General features: G+C 44.3%; 1 protein-coding gene across 3 annotated transcripts in view; it reads right to left on the reverse strand.

The window, feature by feature from the left end:
- Window positions 1-648: 648 nt before the first annotated feature.
- Window positions 649-25,327, reverse strand: part of CD82 (CD82 molecule) — a 120,656-nt gene continuing 95,977 nt past the window's right edge. For all 3 annotated transcript variants that reach the window (XM_077453475.1, XM_077453473.1, XM_077453474.1), the window contains exons 3-9: window positions 24,901-24,973; window positions 17,047-17,171; window positions 14,063-14,137; window positions 8,973-9,086; window positions 7,876-8,025; window positions 5,717-5,800; window positions 649-3,160 (exon numbers count right to left, since the gene is read on the reverse strand). In XM_077453475.1, coding sequence (XP_077309601.1) covers window positions 3,083-3,160; window positions 5,717-5,800; window positions 7,876-8,025; window positions 8,973-9,086; window positions 14,063-14,137; window positions 17,047-17,171; window positions 24,901-24,973 — 699 coding nt within the window. In that variant the 3' untranslated portion in view covers window positions 649-3,082. The remainder of the gene's footprint in view (window positions 3,161-5,716; window positions 5,801-7,875; window positions 8,026-8,972; window positions 9,087-14,062; window positions 14,138-17,046; window positions 17,172-24,900; window positions 24,974-25,327) is intronic.

Below are 25,327 nucleotides of genomic sequence, written 5' to 3' on the forward strand. Positions count from 1 at the left end.
AGAGCCCCATTGTTGGTGTCATTAGGAGGAATAGCATCCCATTATTGGTGTAGTTGGGAACAGCAGTGCCCCTTTGTTGGTGTCTGTGGAAAAAATAGTGCTCTATTGTTGAGTGTCAGTGAAAGGAATAGTGCCTAATTGCTGGTGTCAGTGGGAGAATAGTGCCCCTATCATGTCAGTTGGATGAATCACAGTCCACTGTAACAAAACATTTTGTCTGGTGTTCTATTTTAAAGCCCAACTCCAGGCTTTGTGCCTCGTACTCCCTTCATTTGTCCCTCTTGTTGCCAACCTTGCAGTTTCTTTGCTTTTTGTTTTTCTTATATTTGCCCTTTCCAGAAGTCTTCAGTCTGCACATGTGACATAGCAGGGTCCTCTTTACTGCTTCTCTAGACTGGGTGGTCCCCAGCTTGCATAAGGCAAATGACACGCCCCCAGGTTGTAGAGGCCAGGCCATACGGCACTCCCCCAGATTGTAGAGATCAGGCCATACGGCACTCCCCCAGATTGTAGAGATCAGGCCATACGGCACTCCCCCAGGTTGTAGAGGTTGTTTTAACATTACAGTGCATCTCCACCCTAATCCCGCCCCCGTGTACAGTAGAAGCTTCACAAAACTTAGAGACAAATAAGCACAGACAACAGGACTGAATACTACACATTTATTTACAACTAATATTTTTTATACAGAAATAAAATGATCTATTTAGATAGCTTTGCTCTTTTTTTTTTTTCTTTACATAACTCTATACAAAGCAGTCATAACAAAAATGAAATTTTGCTGCCCAGCAGGCTTAGGGCTTGTACTTATGGATGCCTCTAGGGGAGTCCCGAGTGACTCCACATCTTATGCTGCTAGGTTCAGTATGCAAAAGCTGTACACTGTAAAAAGGTTCACAATGGTGAAGGCAGCAGCCAATACCCAGCGATGCTTTGCTCAGTGTCGTATGTAAGGCTGACCATTCTTGCTGAATTTTATTTGGTGAGGCCAGCTCTGAACAAAATATCAATGAGCACCGGTCAACTGTCCCAAGAGAGGAGACTTCTGCATGCTGTGTCCAGTAGCACTATGCATGAAGGAGATAACAGGTCTTTGAAGGATTCATCCATCTAAAAGGGTTACATCATTCTTTGTTAGCTATTGCACCTGTTTATGTCTCTAGGGGGCGCCGATGGCGAGATCTTAAGTTCCCGGTTCCCCTGTTAATGTAGTGACCTTGTTGGTGGGATCATACTCCCTCTGGTGGACATCCAAAGTATATTTTATTATTAACTCCAGGGCTACTTTTTACTTTTGACCCATGCTTAAAGACCCCATTTTATTTTTTTATACCAACCTAGTTTCTGAGTAAGTTACCCCTTGGAAGGCATTAGTGTCATCTCCTTGAAAGAGAAAAAGTGGCTATGGCCATGTACCAAAGTACCAAAGTTACTTTCTCCCAGTGTGCATGGCCACAGGAACAAATTACAATTCCCATCAGGCACTGAGATCTGTAGCTGGCAACGGGTGTGAAGTTGGATGGGCTTATCAGTCAAGGTTATGGTGGGCACGACAGACCAGAAGCCTCCTGGCTTATCAAACTCCACTAGGTTAGTGGGTGGGACAGACCAGAAGAAGTCTGAGATGCCTGGGTCCTCCCACTACAGTAAGTGGTAAGTGGTGGCAACCTTTCCAAATATTATAAAAAAATTCAGATTAAATATGCAATGGGAGCAACAGTAATACTCAAAGGTGGGCTGGAGGACTCCAAGCCATTACCAGAAACCATGGTAGGGAGATCCCACAGCTAGTGTCCCCCCAACCAGAAGACAGTGGGAGACTTAACCACCCAAAAAAATAATGTATTTGGGTGGACTGATTCTAACAACAAAAACCCAACTAAAATAAATAAAACAAGGTTGGGTCTGCCTCGAATTCCTTTCTATTACATGTTGGCACTAGAGGTAACTTCTAGAACAGATTGTGACTGACAGTGAATTTGGCGTGATCACATTTTGGCTCAAATGGCACAGTCTACAATGACTAGTATTGTCCTAACAATTTACATTGCTGTTCGCTCATTGAAACTGCATGTAAATTCCTCCTCAGAAAATGCGGCTAAATGTAACGTTCTCAGGCTATATTCTCTGCGACTGAATGTGTCAATGGGGAGAATACCGCATTCTGACCACTAGATGGTGCTGAGTATTACAAGAAGCAAATGTGCCCCACATCTCCATCTAGTGGACAAAAGGAATATGTGAATGGGAACCGTTCCACATTATGTCCACTAGATGGAGTTGTGGAGCACATTTTCTTCTTGTAATACTCAGCACCATCTAGTGGACATAAGGTGGAACGGTTCCCATTCACACATTCAATCTGCAGAGAATAAAGCCCTGAGATCAATCAAATCTGTCCCATTCACACAGAATGAGTTTACATGTTAGTTCTGATTTATGGGCAGCAATTCCTTTTTTATAAATACTTCCCTTAAAGTTTCAGAGTGGCCTCTGGGGTTATTTAAGCGAGTGCATATTCAAGCAGCACACACAGATAAGACTTCTACAGTTATGGCTTATTACCAGTTTATATCTTTTCCAGCAAACCGCAGATTCTGAGGAACGACAAGCCCCTAAACCCCTAACCCCCCCCACCCCCACCTCCCCATGAGCCATTCTGGGATTTGTATTTCCAGATGACTGCTTGTGGATCACCGAAGCCTGCTGAGGCCTCCATTTGCTTATTTTAACATATCAGTCTTAATACTAAACTTCCTTTACACACACACACAAAAAAAAACTAAACTAAGTCAGCAATTTCGCAAAAAATCCCAATTTCTTTTCTCAGGTGAAACTCAACCTGAGAGCAAAAGATCTGTCAGGTCAGTGAAGGGTTAAGAGCTTCACAATGACATCCCCTCCAAGAGTGCGTCCTGACAGGTGAATCATACATGAGCTTTACATATATACAGATGGGGGGGGGCAATGTTTGAGGGAAGGCAATGGATTTTCAAAATGGCGGGTGGGCTTATTCATGTGTCATTCCCCCCCCCCCCCCACTTTCTTCAGAGGGGGTAGGAGATGGAGATTTATTGGCCCTTCAGTATTTTGGTACTTTGGTGTAATCTTCATTTTGAATCTTTCGGCAGAGGCACATGGAAAGGATCAATCCCATAAGCTGCAGGGAAAAAAAAAAAAAAAGAATGCAGGATTAGATTCAAAGCGCCAAATAAAACCATTACAAAAAAGTTACATTATGTGCAGATTTATGCAAGAAAAAAAAAAAAAAAAAAAAACTATTTTCAGGCATGGGACTATAAACTTCAAATCTCACAGGACATGGCTGAAAAAAAAATAAAAAAAATAAAAAAAATAAAAAAATAAAAATAAAAAATAAAAAACTTTTTTTTTTTTTTTAACCACTCAGCCTAGCGATGTGGGAACCAGTGCGAGTCCAGCGCCGATTCCCACATCGCATCTCTCCCACAAGCAGTTCACACTGCCCTCTGCGAACCGCTGCGGGTGTCAATACATTGTTAATGACACCCGCAGATCGGTTCACGGATCGCAGTGCGAACTGTGGATTCGGATTGCATAGGTGAGAACACCCATGCGATCCGATTCCAGTGCAGGGGAAACCATGCATACTAAGCTCATTATGCCTTTTGTCTTGCAGTTTTTTTTTTTGTCCTAGGGTTTAAAACCACTTTAGGCTGGATTCACACCTATGCAGTTTTAGTGCTTTTTGCATTTTGGAGATTTGCACTACAGTCCACTTAACATTGATTCCTATGGAACATGTTCTGTAGTGCAAATCTGCAAAATGCAAAAAGCACTAAAAATGCCATAGGTGTGAATCCAGCCTTAAGGTATGTTTCTATAAAATAAAACAAAAACAAAAAATAAAATAAAAAAGGGCAGACTCGATGGACTACTCAGTCTTTTTCCTGCGGTCACTTTCCTAGGTTTCTGAAAAAAACAAAACAAAAACGGGGGCTGCAGATCCACTTTAATTGGCAACAGGTCAGTAACATGATTGGGTATTAAAAAAAAAAAAAGAAGACGACGAGCATCTTAGGGAGTCAGAACACACCAGAAGTAATATGTAAGCTGCAGTTTAGTACAGTTGTGGGTTTAATGTTAGATACACTTTGAAATTGAGAACTGGAGAGTGCAAAAGCTGGTGCAACTCTGCATAGAAATCAATCAGCTGGCTGTTTTTTGGGGGTTTTTTTGTCCAAGATTATTTGAACAATCTGAAGTTAGAAGCCGACTGGCTACCATGCACGGCTGCACCAGATTTTGCACTTTCTAGTTCTAGTAAGTCTGCCCCTTTGAGTTATATGGCGGAAAGTTGCGATCAGTGAGGCTGCTGTGCATCATTCTGCCTGTAGGTGGCATTACATGCTTTAATAACTAGAGCATGTGAAGGCATTTAAGGGTAGAGACAAAAAAAAGAAAAAAAAAAAAACTCCTAATGCAATGTGCAGTAACTTACACGTAACCAATCAGGAATCAGCTTTCACTGGTCTGCTCCCCCAAGGTTACTGACTTCTGCCAAGAGATGAGCAAAACAAACTCGGCAGAGCCAAATCTAAGCCTGAGCGGAGTTCAGATAACAAAGCTGGCTGTACAATCTGTAGTCCGATTGTACTTTCTCTCTCTCTACAGAATGTCAGTTACATTTTCTAACTCTATGAAAGGTGAAGGCCCTTTTGTGTATAAGGGGCTCATTCCCACTAGGCACTGCATGTGGATCGCACGGGAACGCTGTGTACTTCCTGTGCGCTTCGTATGCAGTACTGTGCAGTGCAATTTGACCAGGAGCTGTTGGTGACAGTGCGTTTGCAGTGCTTGGGGCACGCAATAGAGCATGCACCGGGCACAACACAGTTACATTGTCAAATGCCATGTATGTGGCAGCAAGTCCCACGGAGGTCTGGTTCACACCTATGTGTTTTTCAGCCGCTGGCCGAAAGGGTCAGGGACTTTTTTTTTTTTTTTTTGGAAAGGGTCAGGGACTTTTTTTTAAAATGCAAAACTGCTATTTTTTTTTGCTTTTTTTAGACATCAATGGAATATGCAACGTTAGACAAAAACACCTCTCCACCTGTCAATACACAGATTGTAGATCAGACTATAATCTGACTGGAGTGTAACACCCCGTACACGTGGTCAGATTTTCAGGCGGAAAAAATGTTCGATGGGAGCTTTTTGTCTGAATTTTCGACAGTGTGTAGGCTCCATCGGGCATTTTCCATCAGAATTTCCAGAAACACAAAATTTGAGATCTGGATCTCAAATTTTCCGACAACAAAATCTGTTGTCGGAAATTCCGATCGTGTGTATACAATTCCGACGCACAAAGTTCCACGCATGCTCAGAATCAAACAGAAGAGCCACGCTGGCTATTGAACTTAGATTTTCTCGGCTTGTCGTATGTCACCGCGTTGTTGGCATTCAGAATTTCCAACAACAAAATCCGTGCCAGTTTTTAAATTTTTTTTGTTGTCGGAAACTCCGAACGCCAACAACGCCGTGACGTACGACAAGCCGAGAAAATTGAAGTTCAATAGCCAGCGCGGCTTTTCTGATGTGCGATCGTGTGTATGCAGCAGAACTTTCAGGAGTTGTCCGCAGTCAGTCCCTCCGCCCCGCCCCCCCCACTGTCAGGTGCTGAAATGCGCGCAGCGTGGGTTCACTTTCGGATATCTTGGAACTTCAGCAGCCTTACCTCGATAACAGCGACTCCCACACACACGCCCAGGATGATCCCCAGGTTGTCCTTCAGCCAGCTTTCCACTTGGCTCTCGCAGCCCTGAGAGAGAAAAGGAGACATTTAGTCAGAGCAGGGTGTGGCCGCATTTCGCTATCTCTGTGTTCCGGAAAACACGGGCACGGCATTATGTAAAAGATTTGGCACAGCTTTCCCCTACACAGATACACCAAATATTTCAAACGTTTTTGTTGCTCTGATAATTTTACAAAAAGGTATGTAAAAAGTATTTACAAAATGTATTGCGTACAGAAAATATGTGAGTGTAAATTAATTTTACACAACAATGACGTATCATAAAAACAAATTAGATAATCGCGCTATATTGAGCTAGTTTCTGAAACACGATTGATCTCATGGTAAGAGGTCAAACGATGTGCATGTACACAGAAGTCCCAACGTGTTTCAGAACATAAATTTTGATATTTAATTCCTTCTGCAGGGGGCTGATTTAGAGCAGGCTGTAATATCTGGTGGTACAGCAGCCCCTGAAGAAGGAATTAAATATCTAAACTTATATTCTGAAACATGTCGGGACTTCTGTGTGCATGCACCTCGTTTGACCTCTTACCATGAGATCAATCATGTGTTTCAATTCTAGTTGTAATGTATCAATATAGTGTGATTATGTAATTTATTTTTTATGATACTTCAATGTTGTGTAAAAAAAAAAATGTACACTCAATTTCTGTACTCAATAAATTTTGTATATACTTTTTTACATACGCTCGTTACTCCGATATCTGATCTTTCGCTTCAGCCCATACAATTCCAGGGGCAACCCCTTTTTGTTTCTTCTCTGTAGTTTGGGATGCGGCTCAGGTTTTCAGTTTCATATCCATAGGCGGCTCCATATCTTTTTCCTCATTGGATTGATCGCAGCAGGAGCTATTGGGTCGGGACAGAGTCCTGCTGCCTGTGTCAATGGACTCAGAGAGAGGAGGCTCACGTAAGTAATGGGGGGGGGGGGGGGGGGCTGGGGGAGCTGCTACACACAGAATGTTTTTTTTCTTAATGTATAGAATGCATTAAGATAAAAAAAACATTTACAACCACTTTAAGGGCTTGTGCATACAGAGCGTAAAAAAACAAAGAAAAAAAAAAAAAAAAAGAAATGAAGAAAAAAAAAAAAAAAAAAAAAAACGAACTGCTAAGCCAGTACTGATGCCAGGAAAAAGATGCATAAAATTGATGCAAATAAAACCGATTATAAAAAACGTATTTGTTGCAAGAGTTGGTAATCTGAATCGGTCGCAATGTTTTCTTGGTATTTCCCAGTATATCAACTGACAGCAGGATAGAAGTAACCCACAACCAGATCTATGTGACCATGGGAGGGGTCCCAACACTTAAAGAGGTGTTCCCATTATATAAAAAAATAAAAAAATAAAAATTAAAAGCCAGCAGCTACAAATACTGCAGCTTCCGACTTTTAATAAATCGGACACTTACTTGTCCCAGGGTCCAGCGATGTGGGGGATCGAAGCCCCGCTCGTCTCCCCCTCCGTTCGGCGCCGCCGGCATTGTAACTGAGCGCACACGAGCGGCGCCGCAATTGGCCGCGCAATCTGGGACCTGTCACGTGTCCCAGATGATTGACAAGTGGGAGGGGGCAGAGCTGAGCCCTTCCTGCGCTGAGGGGAAGTGACGTCACCAGCCCAGGCACTGAAGGAGGCAGACTACGAGGGACCCCTTAGAAACAGCCATTTAGAGGCGAGTAAAAAAATAAAATAAAAAAATTTGGAAAAAACTTTTTTTTTTTTTTTTTTTTTTAGGTACATTCATGCATTTTTTTTTTAAGGTGGGACACCACTTTAAGCCCCATACACACTATCATTTTTTCTGCTGATTTTTGTCTTCAGATTTACCAAAACCATGTAGTAGAAGGGCCTGCCTGATTGCATACAAATTGAAACTCCTAAAAGGTTTTGACCTCATATTAAAGGGTTTTGAAAAATCTGAAGGAAAAAAAATCTGCAGAAAAGCTGATAGTGTGTATGGGGCTTTAGTTTATCCCACATCTAGTATAAAAGGGCCCCCAGTCCCGAATGGCCCTTGTGCAGTTGTACGGTCTGCATCATGGTTGGTAGGTCTCTCCTCGGGGGTGGGTCACTTACATTCTGATAGATGCTTGACGTGTCGGAGTTACAGAAACCATGAGTACTGTTGCTGTTCATAACACAAGAGCAGGGGAAGAGGTCCGTTTGGTTTCGGACTTGTGGGTTCGCAGTCCAGTTCTGGTAGCTCTTCCAACCGCAACATTTGAGCTATAACCAAAAGCAAAGAAGATTGTTCACAAAGTCACATAAAGTAATCCATATATATTGCCCAACGTGAAGGCGGGCCTGCACTCAATAACAAACACTAGGTCATACATCAGGGGTCTCCAGACTTCAGAATGAGGGCCACATTTTATATTTTACAAATATATAAAAAAAAAAAAAAGAATCCCCATCAAAATTAAAGTACAACTAAAAGGCAAAATTTGTATTTTATTTTTTAGTGGAGTGGGGGACAGATTGGGCAGCTTGTCAGTTTTTATTGTGTGCTCATGTTAAGGAGATCCCCCCCCCCCCTTCTCTATTTGTCATGTTTACCATTATCAATGAATGTAGAAGAAAACCCCAAATTTTAGGTTGTCCCCCAAAAAAGTAAGAGGAAATCTTCCAAACGGGGACACTAGCTCTGATGTCACTGATGTCAAGGAATTCCTTCAATTTGCAGGGATTTCCTCTTACTTCCTGTTTGGCTGTGGGACAGGAAGTGAAGGTAAATCTCCACAATGGGACACAGATGGCGGGAATTTTATTTATTTATTTATTTTTTTACACAGGGGTTATAACCCTCTCTTATTCTATCCAAAACGCAAAAAAAAAAAAAAAAAAAAAAAAAAAAAAAAAGGATTTGCCTATAGTTCTACTTTAACTCTCAGCTTGCATGTGATTGCCATTTCCTAGCAGGGATCACATGATCAGGGACAGCACCGATCTGTTCCAGATAGCCAATGGGGACCAGAGCTGTCAGAAAGCAGCATCCAATGCTAGTTCTTAAATGACCACTTCCTCTGCGGAGGTGCAAAGTAACAATCTACAGCTCACAGGCAGAAAGCAGTTAAAGCACAAATGATATAGATATAGTAATGTGGACACACTTAGCGGACGATTGGTCTATAAAATGGAAGTGCCAATCAGGCGGGCACGTCTTTTACACTCACACTGTACTGGATGTAGTCCCATGTGATCTCCGCATTCTCATTCCCATTCTCATTCCCGCCTTGGTTGTAGTTCTCAATCAAATCGTTAATGATGGTGGACATCTCATTTTTAAGCTGGAAGAAAAAGGACATAAAGCAAGTGAAGCAATTTTTTGCTATTATGTGACACGAAGCAGAAATATATCAGATATTGAAGCTTAAATTGGGCACAAATTCAGACAATTCACACCGAGCACAGGATTACAAATGCATCAGCAGATTCAATCAGCAAAAACTGCATTCCAAAATTTGCAGCAAATCAAGGCAGCTATGGTTATATGCAAATCTTGACTTTTTTTTTTCCAGGAAAAGTCTTTCCTCACCCCCTTATCAACCCTTAGTCTCCCTATTGGTCCTTCAATATGTGGTGTCTTAGTGGCCAATGGGGAAGGTTAGAAAGCAGAACCAAAAGGAGCCAAGCTCATTTTTTGGTGCCAGTGGGAGGAATAGTGCGCCATCGTTGGCGTCAGCAGGAGGAATAGAAGAACCCATTGTTGGTGTCACCGGAAAACAAAGTGCCCCATCGTTGGGGGTCACCGGAAAACAAAGCGCCCCATTGATGTCGGTGGAAGGAATAGTGCTCCATCATTGGAGTCAGTGGGAGGAATAGTGCTCCATCATTGGTGTCAGTGGGAGGAACAGTGCCCCATCATTGGTGTCAGTGGGAGGAACAGTGCCCCATCATTGGTGTCAGTGGGAGGAACAGTGCCCCATCATTGGTGTCAGTGGGAGGAACAGTGCCCCATCATTGGTGTCAGTGGGAGGAACAGTGCCCCATCATTGGTGTCAGTGGGAGGAACAGTGCCCCATCATTGGTGTCAGTGGGAGGAACAGTGCCCCATCATTGGTGTCAGTGGGAGGAACAGTGCCCCATCATTGGTGTCAGTGGGAGGAACAGTGCCCCATCATTGGTGTCAGTGGGAGGAACAGTGCCCCATCATTGGTGTCAGTGGGTGGAACAGTGCCCCATCATTGGTGTCAGTGGGTGGAACAGTGCCCCATCATTGGTGTCAGTGGGTGGAACAGTGCCCCATCATTGGTGTCAGTGGGTGGAACAGTGCCCCATCATTGGTGTCAGTGGGTGGAACAGTGCCCAATCATTGGTGTCAGTGGGTGGAATAGTGCCCCATCATTGGTGTCAGTGGGTGGAACAGTGCCCCATCATTGGTGTCAGTGGGTGGAACAGTGCCCCATCATTGGTGTCAGTGGGAGGAATAGTGCCCCATCATTGGTGTCAGTGGGTGGAACAGTGCCCCATCATTGGTGTCAGTGGGTGGAACAGTGCCCCCATCATTGGTGTCAGTGGGTGGAATAGTGCCCCATCATTAGTGTCAGTGGGTGGAATAGTGCCCCCATCATTAGTGTCAGTGGGTGGAATAGTGCCCCCATCATTAGTGTCAGTGGGTGGAATAGTGCCCCATCATTTGTTTCAGTGGGTGGAATAGTGCCCCATCATTGGTGTCAGTGGGTGGAATAGTGCCCCATCATTGGTGTCAGTGGGTGGAACAGTGCCCCATCATTGGTGTCAGTGGGTGGAACAGTGCCCCATCATTGGTGTCAGTGGGAGGAATAGTGCCCCATCATTGGTATCAGTGGGTGGAATAGTGCCCCCATAATTGGTGTCAGTGGGTGGAATAGTGCCCCATCATTGGTGTCAGTGGGAGGAACAGTGCCCCATCATTGGTGTCAGTGGGAGGAACAGTGCCCCATCATTGGTGTCAGTGGGTGGAATAGTGCCCCCATCATTGGTGTCAGTGGGTGGAATAGTGCCCCCATCATTGGTGTCAGTGGGAGGAACAGTGCCCCATCATTGGTGTCAGTGGGAGGAATAGTGCCCCATCATTGGTGTCAGTGGGTGGAATAGTGCCCCCTATCATTGGTGTCAGTGGGTGGAATAGTGCCTCATCATTGGTGTCATTGGGTGGAACAGTGCCCCATCATTGGTGTCATTGGGTGGAACAGTGCCCTGTAACATATCACTGGGACTAACGGCACCCCCCAAGGGCAGGATTAAGGCCAGCAAAGCATCACATCCAGCCCATGGGCCACAATTTTCAGTCCACTGCTGTACAGCATTGCACCCACGATCAGGTGCAGTGCACAGGCTCTTGCGGTGTCTATCCCCAGGTCCATAGAGAGAGAGGTAGGGCTCCCTATGTTATGGCACTGGAGGCAGCCTGGCTAGACAACAAAATGTAGCAACATTACCGCTCTGTCCACTCTGCCGAGTCTGTCCGCCATGATGGCAGATGGGACTTGTAGTATTTGTAACTAATGGAGCCATGACCTGGATGGTGTGGGCAAAGCTAAATAAAAAAATACAACAACAAGATTCCACACGCAGAAGCACCCCCACGATTCAGGTAAGGGTGTGGGTTTGAGGATGGGGGTACACCATCATGTTTCACCCTAAATATAGGTGTGACATAAAACACTGTATAAATGTGGACTAAGCCTTTAAACAGCTTTTGTAGTATGAAAGGTCCATGATGAATATACAAAGTGGAGTTTATTGGGATCTAGCGTGTCAACACATCAAACATCTACTTACAATGTGACTTAAAACCACATGATAATCCACACAAACAGCAAAACCTTCCTGTTCCTATTTTACAGTATAGTACAGTCCGCTTCCCTTCTCCTCCTTACAATGGAAGGTCCCATGAGATCATGTCATAGTACAAAGACCTCGTGTGTGTGTGTGTGTGTGTGTGTGTATGTATATATATATATATATATATATATATATATATATATATATATATATATATATATACATATACATATACACATACATACACACACCAGCCATTGTTTTGGTGGAGGAAGCCGGTGGAATAAACAAGGACATCAATCTGTTGTCTCCAGCATGAGCGCTTCCAAAAACTTTTAGGTATTTTCTGCCTGAAAACATTTCTAAAAGTAGAAATAAATGAGCAAAGTGCGTGAAACTGCCACAACCGGCTAAACGTCGGCAACAAAAAACGTCCATTTAACCACTTGCCTACAGGGCACTTTTACCCCCTTCCTGCCCAGGCCAATTTTCAGCGCCGTTACACTTTTAATGACAATGGCGCAGTCGTGCTACACTGCGCCCATACGAAATTATCATTATAATTTTTTTGAGATACAGTTTTCTTTTGTTAGTATTTAACCACTTCAGCCCCCCGGAAGGATTTACCCCCCTTCCCAACCAGAGCACTTTTTGCGATTCGGCACTGCGTCGCTTTAACTGACAATTGCGCGGTCGTGCGACGTGGCTCCCAAACAAAAATTGACGTTCTTTTTTTCCCCACAAATAGAGATTTCTTTTAGTGGTATTTGATCACCCCTGCGGTTTTTATTTTTTTTGCGCTATAAACAAAAATAGAGCGACAATTAAAAAAAAAAAAAAAAAAAAAAAAAAAAAGATAAAAAACGCATTGTTTTAAAAAAGGAGAATCTAAATAATTTTTTTCCCTCCTTTTTATTGTTGGTAATTTAGATGACACAGGAGAATTAAGAGTATATGCTGCGGTATAGATTTATTTATGTATTTAAGTGTATGGATAGATCCAGTCATGTACCTAATGTATTTTTTATATATTCATGTGTACCTCGAGAATGTTTTGTATTTTTATGAATGATTTGCAAATTGTTTTGCAAAGTATGTAAGATTTTTTTAAATGTGTAAAAATTTAATAAAAAAAACATGAAAAACAAAAAACACAAAAAAAAAAAAATGCTTTTTTTTTTATTTTTTGCTATAATAAGTATCCCCAAAAAATACATATACATTTTTTTTTTCCCTCAGTTTAGGCCGATATGTATTCGTCTACATATTTTTGGTAAAAAAAAAATAAGCGTTTATTGATTGGTTTGCACAAAAGTTATAGCGTCTACAAAATAAAGTATAGTTTTATGCCATTTTTATTGATCTATATTTTTTTTTTTACTAGTAATAGTGGCGATCAGTGATTTTTAGCAGGAATGCGACATTGCGGCGGACACATCGGACAATTTTGACACATTTTTGGGACCACTGGCATTAATACAGCGATCAATGCTAAAAAATTGCATCGATTACTGTAAAAAATGTGACGGGCAGTGAAGGGGTTAACCACTAGGTGGCGCTGTATGAGTTAAGTGTGTCCTGTGGGAGTGATTCTAACTGTGGGGGGGAGGGGCTGTGTGTGAAACGTCACTGATCACCGCTCCCGAATACAGGGAGCTGTGATCAGTGTCACTAGGCAGAATGGGGAGATGCTTGTTTACATTAGCATTTCTTCCTCTCCGTGAAACGATCGCGGGTATCCCCACAGACATAGAGTCCACGGAAACCGCGATCACGGAGCTCCCAGCGGGCGCGCGCAAGCTGCCTCTAAAAGGGCAATGTACAGGTACGTTAATCTGCCTGTATGTGCCCATCTGCCGCGGTATATCTGCGTGAGGTGGTCGGGAACTGGTTAATCATCACAGGATTTTACATTTATTTTTTTTATTTTTTTTTAGCAAAAATACTAAATATTCTGCATTCACTATATCCCACAGTACACAGAGTATGTAAATGCCAATATTATAGTAAATATAAACTGCTAAATACCTTTTCTCATCAGCAGTATATAGCAGTCTTGTGACTTCTATCAGTGTCTGGTTAAAGCTTGTAGGAGGAGAAGTTTCCATTCTACTCTGACTGTCCTATGAGGCTGCATGACCCCTGACCCTCTGTCTGGACAGTGCTGATTGGCCCTGTGCTGATCACAGGCACCCTTCCAAGGAAAAATAAAACACTTTCTAGCAATACACACTAAACTGAGCATGTGCAGAGTGATTCCAAAGGCTCTGTCTTATCAGGAGATGGATTGGGGATCAGTGTAAGGGGAGGATCAGAGAAGACAGGATCAAATTGCCTTTTGACGCAATGCAGAGGATTAACCCCTTGGGTTTCACAGTGAATATAACCAGCATGTTTTACTGCATATACAGACCGATTTCACTGTTGTGGGTTTAGTAACACTAAGCATTTGCACAGTGAATTTTTATTATTGTTTATTTCATTTTAGTTTGCTTACCTGATCTCTCTGGAAGTAAATGAAGACGCCAACGGTTACCTGGGCAATCAGTATGAGCAGCAAAAATATGAAATACTGAAAAAAAAAAAAAAACACACAAGTGTTACATCATCACAAGTAAATGAATGACACAGAAAACAGTCAATCAATGTGCAAGAAAGAGGGAAAAGTTCTATTTTCTGGTTATACAATGTAACAGAGGGAGATGAGGGAAGGGGAGAGAGGATGGGACAGAGGAGAGAGAAGAGAGGAGGGAAGGGGAGGAGGGGAGAGAGGGAAGAGAGGAGAGAGGAGGTGAGAGAGGAGGTGAGAGAGGAGGTGAGAGAGAAGAGAGGAGGGGAGAGAGAGAAGAGAGAAGAGAGGAGGTGAGAGAGAAGAGAGGAGGTGAGAGAGAAGAGAGGAGGTGAGAGAGAAGAGAGGAGGTGAGAGAGAAGAGAGGAGGTGAGAGAGAAGAGAGGAGGTGAGAGAGAAGAGAGGAGGTGAGAGACAAGAGAGGAGGTGAGAGACAAGAGAGGAGGTGAGAGACAAGAGAGGAGGTGAGAGACAAGAGAGGAGGTGAGAGAGAAGAGAGGAGGTGAGAGAGAAGAGAGGAGAGGAGGTGAGGTGAGGTGAGGGGAGTGGAGAGGAAAGGAGAGGGGGAGAGAGGAGAGGAGTGGAGAGAGGAAGGGAGGGGAGAGAGGAGAGGAGTGGAGAGAGGAAGGGAGGGGAGAGAGGAGGGGAGGGGGGAGAGAGAGGAGGGGAGAGAGGAGGGAGGGAGAGAGGAGGGGAAAGGAGAGAGAGGAGGGGGAGAGGATGAGAGGGGGAGAGGATGAGAGGGGGAGAGGATGAGAGGGGGAGAGGATGAGAGGGGGAGAGGATGAGAGGGGGAGAGGATGAGAGGGGGAGAGGATGAGAGGGGGAGAGGATGAGAGGGGGAGAGGAGAGGAGGGGGAGAGGAGAGGAGGGGAGAGGATGAGAGGGGGAGAGGAGAGGAGAGGAGAGAGAAGGGGGATGGACAGAAGAGAGGAGGAGAGGAGAGGGCTACATCTCTGGGTGATAGAGAATGTATGAGGAAGGAATGCTGGTCTCAAGTTACATGCAGCTTGATCATTCTGTGTTTATCTCTCCTTCAGTGCAGAAAAGTAAAGCATGTTTTAGAACTATAATCCAAGCCTTTTATCCTTCCTCTCCATATAGGCGTTACTCTTTTGTGATAGGAAGAGACAGATACCTCTATGCACTTCATTGACGCTCTTTATACGTTTTTAAATTTGAGGTAAGATACCATTTATTTTTCTCTTTGGTTCTTTGTCCCATCAGAGATGGTTACTGAATGGCATCTTGTATAAAAAAAAAAAAATTTAGGTGATAGATTGATATTTATTTTCTCTTATAGTTTATTCTTTATTTATTTAATCACATATCCTATGTAATGTATACGGCCCTGATGAAGCGGGCAATTCCATGAAACGCGTAGACCTACAATTGAATGGAGTGACCTTTACTCGGATAGGTTTTGTAACTCGGAGATCTTTTTTTTGCATATTTCAAGACGTGTTTAACTATACTTATGTCAATTATTATTTTTTACCATTTATATGTATAATTAAATCTGGTTTTATATGGAAATATTGCACCCCAGCTAGCGCAGTCCAATTGAAATGAATGTGTTTGACAGCCTACTTACTGCCTGTCTACCTCTGCAAACCACGGCATATGTACAAGTCCCTCCAGCTGCCATGGTAAGCTTTAGGTGGGCAGTCGCAGGGAGGTAAAAATGGTTATCAACAGCCTGCTTTTACTGCCCCTTTGCCCCCCGTTTGAAAGGGGCCTAACAGCCAATTGCATGTTTGGGGAAGCCGATACACGGCCCTCCAGTATTACCATCCATTTATACAAGAAAAAGAACTGCTGCTCCAGGTGTATAAAGATGAGGCTGATTGGAGTATATTGCAGAGTGTCAGCCCTGGCTGCCTCCATGGGAAACTTGGAAGAAAGAAATGGCTGCATATGCAAAACTTCCGACTGCCTTTTATTTTGTTTCACAAAGATAACACGAAAGACACCAATCTCTGGTCACAGACGCGTTTCACACATACATCTTGTGCTTAATCATTAAGCACGAGATGTATGTGTGAAACGCGTCTACGTGACCACAGTTTGGTGTCTTTCGTGTTATCTTTGTGAAACAAAATGAAAGGCAATCGGAAGTTCTGGATGTGCCACCATTTCTTTCTTCTTTCCAAATTGCCACCCATTTAAAAGGCTGGGGGGTGGGGAAGGGTGTATGTGCACCAGGAAGGCGCTATCCTATAAAAGCCACATTCACACTTCCGTTTTTTATGCGTTTTGAAAAACGCAATTTTGTGATTTTCTAGCATAGCAAAACGCTCTTACCCTTACCATGTATGGAGTGCTATTAAAAATGAATGCCGACCCAAACGTGTTGTGCGTTTTGCTGCGATTCTGCATTGCTCAGATGTAAATATGGTCAATATTTTCATACTCCATATTCTTTTAACAACATTAAAAATAAATATTGAAGAGACCTCATTAATAGGTCCCACTTAGGGCCGGTTCACATTATTATGCGATTCTGACGTTGCCATTTTCACCCGATTCCGCGTGTCGTATAGGGCAGCCCTTTCACTTGAATGGGCTGCTTTATGTGCATTTGTCACCCGAAAAGAAGCTCCTGTTCTCTTTTTGCGAATGACAAGCTTCACAAGATTTGTAAAGGTGCGTTTTGCAGCGATTGCCCTGCAACAATAGCGGTAAGATCGCATCCCGTTTGGGGTGATATTGAAGGATAATGGCACTCAAAATGCGAGTTGTGCTGCGATTGGCACAAGATTTGTGATCCCAAATCACGAGCTGTAAAAACGGGACCTAATCGGGGATACAATAGCTCCTCATCAGCCCCGAACGTGGTCACTTTGCATTTTGGAGGCTCTCCTGTGAAAATTGATGTTGGTGCCAATGTATAAGGCCTGCAACATACTCACCAGTGCCAAGAGACATCGGACTTCATTCACAGCTCCGACACATCCCAAGAATCCCATGATCATCGTCACCCCTCCGATGGCGATCAGGATGTACGATCCGACATTTATCGAATTAGACGAGCTCTCTGTAAAAACAGAAAACAAGCAATCAAGTGAACATCATCGCCGCCCTGCTGGATACATTTATGAATTGACAAACTAAACCCGTCATCTGGGAAACCTATACAGTGGCTGTTCCACCTACTAAAAGGATTTGTATTTCTGTTCCTCCAAAGATGAACATAGATCTGCTTTATGTGTGCCTGGAAGTCAGCTTTAAAGGGGTTGTAAAGGTTCGTGTTTTTTCACCTTAATACAACCTATGCATTAAGGTGAAAAAACACTTCTCCCACGGGAACATGCCGTCTTTCTGCTAGGGGGTTCTTGGCTGTTGATTGGATAGATTGATAGCAGCGCAGCCATTGGCTCCCGTTGCTGTCAATCAAATCCAATGACACAGCTGCCAGGGGGCGGGGCTGAGTCCTGCATTCGGCGTCTATGGACGCCAAATGCTGGACTCAGGAGCGTGCCTGCAAGGTAACCCCCCCCGGGAGAGCTCTTCTCCTAGGGGGTTATCAGATGCGGGAGGAGCCGAGAGAGCCACCGAGGGACCCCCAGAAGAGGATGTTCGGGGCCACTCTGTGCAAAACGAGTGGCACAGTGGAGGTAAGTATATGTTTGTTAAAAAAAAATATTTTTTTTTTTAAATGTACCTTTAGTGCCACTTTAAACTCAGCTGAGAACTCCTCGGGCTGCTTCTGCCTCCCATAGTATAAGCTCGGCTGTACTGCTATAGGCCGATGTTCAGTCATATTCAGGTACTGTCACTTCCTGCATGTGTTAATGGAGTATTGAGCAGTGATGGCGAACCTTGGCACCCCAGTTTTGGAACTACATTTCCCATGATGCTCACCTAAACTGCAGAGTTCATGAGCATTAGAGCTGCACAATTCTGGCCAAAATGAGAATCACACATTTTTTTGCTTAGAAGATCACGATTATCACGGCGTAAAATCTTTCACATTTTTACAAAAAAAATAAAAAATAGGCTAACTTTACTGGTTATTTTTTTTTTTTTTTTAATACATTTTTTTCTCAAAAAAAAAAAAAAAATTATATATATATATATATATATATATATATATATATATATATATATATATATATATATATATATATATATATATATATATATATATATATATATATATATATATATATTATTTAGGTGTTCCAAGTAATTTTCTAGCAAAAAAAAAAAAAAAGGATTTTTAACATGAAACCAACAAATGTCAGAAAAAGGTTTAGTGCTTAAGTGGTTAAACTTCCCTCATTTACACCCCAAAGCGTATTCCTTTGATCTAAAGGACAAATTGTTACAATGTTTATACTTAAGTTCCACTGCTAAAGAATGTTGCGATTCTTGGCAGACTGACCATTTCTCCCCCCCCCCCCTTTGTTTTGACCACTGTCAGCTTCAGCAGCACAGAGAGAATTCTCTGCATAGAAAGAATCGGGAAATACTTCATCAAGATCGCAAGGGGGAAAAAAATTGCGATAATGATTCCTAACGATTAGTCGTGCAGCTCTAATGAGCATCATGGGAAATGTAGTTCCAAAATATCTGGGGTGCCAAGGTTCACCATCACTGGTATAGACACGGCTGGTGCAAGGACCCTAGGCAAAACCTCATTTTGCTGCCCCGCCCTGGCTCCACCCCATTTTCCCTGCCCATTTGCTCTGCCCTTTTTAATGGGGCGCCCTTCAGATGCAGCCTTCACCGGCGCCCAGCAAATGCAGCCTTCACCGGCGCCCAGCAAATGCAGCCTTCACCGGCGCCCAGCAAATGCAGCCTTCACCGGCGCCCAGCAAATGCAGCCTTCACCGGCGCCCAGCAAATGCAGCCTTCACCGGCGCCCAGCAAATGCAGCCTTCACCGGCGCCCATCAAATGCAGCCTCACCAGCGCCCATCAAATGCAGCCTACCAGGTCCCATCAATGAATGTTTGATTGCTTTCATTAGGGAATCGGAAGACAGACACAGTCCTCCACCGCCACTGCGCTTCTGACACTATGAGTGAACAGAGCGGCTGCCTGCTGATGCTGAGACTTAGTTGCTTGTTTCAGAGAGAAGAGAGTAGAAACACCAGTGGCCGGGTGCCCTAGTCGGCTGCCTAGTTTGGCTACTGGTAGCAGCGGCCCTGGGTATAGAGCTGCTTTATGCGTGCCTGGAGGTCATCTTTAAATTAAGCTGAGCACTCTCTGTGCTGCTTCTCCCTCCAGCAGCCTGAGCTTGGCTGTACTGCTAGAGACCTTTGTCCAGTCATATTTAGGTACTTTAACGGCTTGCATGTAATAATGAATATAGAGCTGCCTTATGTGTGCCTGGAGGCCATGTTTCAATGGTTAAGCAGAGCAGTTGATCCCGGACGGTGATCACATGATGCACGCAGGGTATCGCTGTCATAACCGTTTCATGGAAATGTATGATACAAGATAATGGTTGGCTCATAGAATAATAGGAAGTTTCTGGGTCATCAGATTAACCATTCTTGTGAAATGTTCACATCCTGGAACAGAAGTGACACAAAACCTTTTTTCTTTGTTAGTCCGCAGAGTGGTGCTGTCAGATGGACAACGGCGGATGCAGAGTTTATATATATTTGATATGTGCAATACAGCGACCACAGCGTGCAACGTCCCCAATGACACGCGGGACTAGACTGGCCTCATGGTGGTTGCGGCACAGAGCCCCCAGGGGGTGCAACAAGTACAATCCGTATATTTGTTTTCCCTTTCTCTGTCTACTCCTTCTGTCGAAATATCTGGGGCAAATTCAATGGTTCCTGAAGCCAGGGAGGGAGGAGGGGCTGCTCAGGGGAGATACAAGCCTCTCTGCTGCTCAAGAACTAATCCAGATTTTTTGCTTTAAACCTTTGGCGGTTCAGGAATGCAATGCAGTGTCATCTGCATTTTAGAATGATGGTACACTTTTCCCCAAACCTATGTTCTGGTTTTAACCACTTGCCCTCCAGAAGATTTACCCCCCCCCCCCCCTTCATGACCAGGCCATTAAAAAAAAAAAAAATCTTGCGCTATGGCACTGCGTTACTTTAACCACTTCCCGCCCGCAATATAGTAAAATGGCGGTGGGCAGGATGCCCGCTTGTTCTGGGATGACGTCATATGACTGTGCCTCAGAATGGCTGCTCTCGCGACCCCGATCTCGGTAAAGAGCTAATGATGCGGCTCTTTACCCATGTGATCGGCTGTGTCCAATCACAGCTGGTCACATGTAAACAAGCAAGTGTCATTTATCAGCTCTCCTCGCCTCTCACTGACAGAGTTTGTGGTGAGGAGAGCCGATCAGCGGCATCTCCTCGCAGGGGAGACCTGTACGGGTAATCAGGGTACTGATCATCAGTGCCCCAATTACAGTACAGCCCCAGGAGTGCCCATTAGTGCTGCCAGTCAGTGCCCATCAGTGTTGCCCAGCAGTGTCTACCAGTGTCTATTAGTGCTCATCAATGCGGCTTTAGTGTCTCCTCATCAGTGCCATCTCATCAGTGCCATCTATCAGTGCGACATTAGGGTCTCCTCATCAGTGCCATCTTATGAGTGCCCTTTAGTGCTGCCAGTCAGTGCCCATCAGTGTTGTCCAGCAGTGTCTACCAGTGTCTATCAGAGCTCACCAGTGCTCATCAATGCGGCATTAGTGTCTCCTCATCAGTCCCATCTCATCAGTGACCTTCAGTGCGCCTCATCAGTGCCCTTTAGTGCCGCCTCATCAGTGCCATCTATCAGTGCAGCATTAGTGTCTCCTCATCAGTGCCATCTCATGAGTGCCCTTTAGTGCTGCCAGTCAGTGCCCATCAGTGTTGTCCAGCAGTGTCTATCAGAGCTCACCAGTGCGGCATTAGTGTCTCATCAGTCCCATCTCATCAGTGACCTTCAGTGCGCCTCATCAGTGCCCTTTAGCGCCGCCTCATCAGTGCCATCTATCAGTGCGGCATTAGTGTCTCCTCATCAGTGCCATCTCATCAGTGCCCTTTAGTGCTGCCTCATCAGTGCCATCTATCAGTGCTCATCAGTGCGGCATTAGGGTCTCCTCATCAGTGCCATCTCATCAGTGACCTTCAGTGCGCCTCATCAGTGCCATCTATCAGTGCGACATTAGGGTCTCCTCATCAGTGCCATCTCATGAGTGCCCTTTAGTGCCACCTCAGTGTCATCTATCAGCGCTCATCAGTGCGGCATTAGTGGCTCTTCATCAGTGACCTTCAGTGCCGCCTCATCAGTACAGCATATTAATGCCTCCTCATCAGTGCCCTTAATGCCGCCTCAACAGTGACCTTCAGTGCCATCTATCAATGCTCATCAGTGCAGAATAGTAGTGCCTCATCAGTGCCACCTAATCAGTGCCGCCTCATCAGTGCACATCAGTGAAGGCAAAAAATTACTTATTTACAAAATTTATGGACAAAAACTAAGAAAAACTTCCCATCCCTCCCCTGCAATCTTCTGGGACACGTCACAGGTCACAGAAGATCGCCCGACCATTCACAGTGTGGCTCGCACATGCGCAGTGCGCGCCAGGCTGTGAAGCCACAGCCAGGCGCCCTCAGAATGCCATCGCTGTGGAGAGGAGAGTGGAGAGGAGCGGGGCTTCGTACGCCCACGTCGTACCTGTTTGTTAAAAGTCAGCAGCTACACTTTTTGTAGCCGAAGACTTTTAAATGGGTGGAACTCCGCTTTAAATACCACCAAAGGAAATCTCTATTTGTGTGAAAAAAATTGTAAAAATGTAGTTTGGGTACATCGCTGCACGACCGCGTAATTGTCATTCAAAGTGTGCCGGTGCTGAAAGCTGAAAATTGGCCTGGGCAGGAAGGGGGTGAAAGTGCCCAGTAGGCAAGTGGACAATGGCGCAGTTGTGCGACCCTGTACTCAAATTCAATTGATGTCCCCCCAACCTCCCCCCTCAAATAGAGCTTTCTTTTGGTGGTATTTGATCACTTCTGCGTTTTTAATTTTTTGCGCTATTAAAAAAAAAAACACCAACAATAAAAAAAAAAAAAGGAAAAAATATAAAGTCTTCATTAAGGCCAATGTATATTCTGCTATATATTTTTGCTTAAAGCGGGAGTCCGCCGGGACTCCTTGTTTTTTTTAAAAGCCAGCAGCTACAAATACTGCAGCTGCTGACTTTTAAAATAGTGACGCTTACCTGTCCAGCGCGCCCGCGATGTCGGCACCCGAAGCCGATCTGTAGATCGTCTCTCGGGTGCTGCCGCCGCCATCTTGGGTATGGGAATCAGGAAGTGGAGCCTTTCGGCTTCATTTCCCGGTTCCCTACTGCGCATGCGCGAGCCGCGCTGCGCAATAAGGACGGTCCCCGCTGCCTCTGGGATCTGTGTGTTTTCCTAGCAGGCAGCGGGGCACTTGCGGAAAGGGGCGTAATCTACGCCCCTTTCCGCAGAGAGCTATCCCGGAAGTGGGTGCATTTACCTGGATTATCCAGGTAACTGCATCCCCCTCCCCCCTGAAAGGTGCCAATTGTGGCGCCGGAGGGGAGGAGGATTCCGATGAGGGTGGATTTTTTAGGGTGGACCTCCGCTTTAAAAAAAATCCCAATAAGAGCAGATTGAATGGTTTGCACAAAAGTTATAGCATCTACAACATGTGGGAAATGTATTATTTTTTTACATTTCTTTTTACTAGTAATGGCGGTGATCAGCAACTTATAGTAGGACTGTGATATTGCGGCGAACATTATGACACATACCGACACTTGTGGGAACCAGCGACACCAATACAGTGATCAGTGCTAAAAAATATGCACTGTCACTGTACTAATGACACTGGCTGGGAAGGGGATAGCGTCAGGGGCGATCCAAGGGCTGTGTGCCTAGGCAGTGTTTATGTGTACAGTATGGGAGGTGCTTTCAAATAAAGAGAAGGGATACCACCGCTCCAGGAAGGCCCACCGAAACAAAAGCCTCTCCTCTAGAAATGAAGAGCCCCAGGTGCTGGCAATTGCATATAGCGAATGAAGATAATTGGAAAACTCTGGGAGGTGCTTTCACTAGGGGAAGAGATGGAGTTTATTCCCTGCTTTGCACATACAAAAAAACCCATCCCTTCCCCCCCGTCAGAACAGTGATCTGCCTTGTTTACATAGGCAGATCGCAGTTCTGTCTCTCTGCCCCACGATTGGTAGGTGCCGCTGGACAACGGGTATCCTGCACCTGTTGATCAGCTTCCGTTGTGTGTAATCACAGGAAGCAAAGTCAGCGGGCATGGGCGCCCCCGGAAGCGTCAGATCTCCTATATAGATGCATGATCCGACACACAGGTGCTGCCCTGTAGCTGTAAAAACGGCTATAGGGCAGACCTAAAGCGATTCATATAAAATCAACCCCCAATGTGGCCAGTGAGGTAAAGTCTGTATAAAATGGGTCTGGTAATTACTTTAACCGCATGCCGACCAGCTGCCACAGTTGTACTGTGGCAGCATGGCTCGGCTGCGCGAATCGCCGTTATGCTACGTCGGTAGCATAAACAGTCGCTAGGGGGTGCTTGCGTGCTGCCGGAGGCGTGCGCACGCACCCCCCCCCTTCCCTCTAGCCGATGCAAGTGCCCAGCGGTCTTGATCACTGCTGGGCTCCCGCGATCGCTCAGGGAACACAGAGAACCAGGAGCAGTGTGTATAAACACACAGTTTCTGTTCTCTGAGCAGCGAACTGACAGATCGTCTGTTCATACAGAGCATGAACAGCAATCTGTTAGTTTCCCTGCACAGTCCCCCCCCCCCCCTTCAGTTAGAACACTCCCTAGGATACACATTAACCCCTTCACTGCCCGTGACATTTTTACAGTAATCAATGCAATTTTAATCGCACTCATCGCTGTATAAACGACAATGGTCCCAAAAATGTGTCAAAAATGTCCGATGTGTCTGCCATAATGTCACAGTCACAATAAAATCGCTCATCACCGCCATTACTAATAAAAAAAAAAAAAAAAATTATTATTATTATTATTATTATTATTATTAATAAAAATACCATAAAACTATCCCCTATTTTGTAAATGCTATAACTTTTGCGCAAACCAATAAATATACGCTTATTGCATTTTTTTTCTTTTACCAAAAACATGTAGAAGAATACGTATCGGCCTAAACTGAGGGGGAAAAAAAATCGTATTTTTTGGGGATATTTTTTATAGCAAAAAGTTAAAAATAATGCGTTTTTTTTTTTTAAAAATTGGCGCTTTTTTTTTATAGCGGAAAAAAAAAAATGCAGAGCTGATCAAATACCACCAAAAGGAAGCTCTATTTGTGGGTAAAAAAGGACATCAATTTTGTTTGGGAGCCACGTCGCACGACCGCGCAATTGTCAGTTAAAGCGACGCAGTGCCGAATCGCAAAAAGTGGTCTGGTGTTTGGCCAGCCAAATGGTCCGAGTCTTAAGTGGTTACATTTTTAAAAGATTTGTGAGCTTCTAGAAATTAGGGGGCAGGGGGCTGACACTATACTCTGCAGAGCTCAGTGAGAGGCGATACAGAGCTAAGGCTATCAATCACAGGCTGCTGGAGCTCCACCCCCGTCACCTTTTTTTCTCTTGGTGTCAGGAAAAAATTTCAAAAGTGACTCATGCTGATAGTAGAGGAAGGAGGCAGCAGACAGATATGACATTCTGGACTGAGACCAGTACACACCTTAGAGTGATAGGCTTTGTTCATGTTTAATTGCTGAGGTTTACAACCACATTAATTGCTTTCATGCTACAAAAGATAGCAGAACACACTTACGTAGAACAGATATGAAGCTGGTCTTGTCCACGAGGATCCATATTCCGAAACCAAGGATCACCGCTCCGAGGATCTGCGGAGAAATATAATCATTGTCAGCTAAGTGAAGGTTTATTTTAATAAATTCAATAAAACAAAATCGTCCAATGATATAATGATGATTTAAAAAAAAAAAAAAAAAAAAAAACGTTTGAGGGTCTTTCCAAGAACATTATGCTACACGTATGGAAGGCGTTCTCTTGCCCTCAGCAGCCAATCACCTTCTCTGGTTTTGCTGATGCAACTTAGAAAAGAATTTGAAAGAAACTGTCGGCAGCACATTAACATTTGGCACTGAGCCGGGCTCTGAACACTTCCTATTGGATGAACGGCTTCTGCGGCACCATTTAGCCTTTATCTGTTTTTGGCCACCAGTTTAAAAACTTTA

Source organism: Lithobates pipiens, unplaced genomic scaffold, assembly GCF_037356315.1.
Source record: "Lithobates pipiens isolate NorthernLeopardFrog02 unplaced genomic scaffold, aLitPip1_a1.2 Scaffold_24, whole genome shotgun sequence".
In the NCBI taxonomy this organism is placed as follows: domain Eukaryota; kingdom Metazoa; phylum Chordata; class Amphibia; order Anura; family Ranidae; genus Lithobates; species Lithobates pipiens.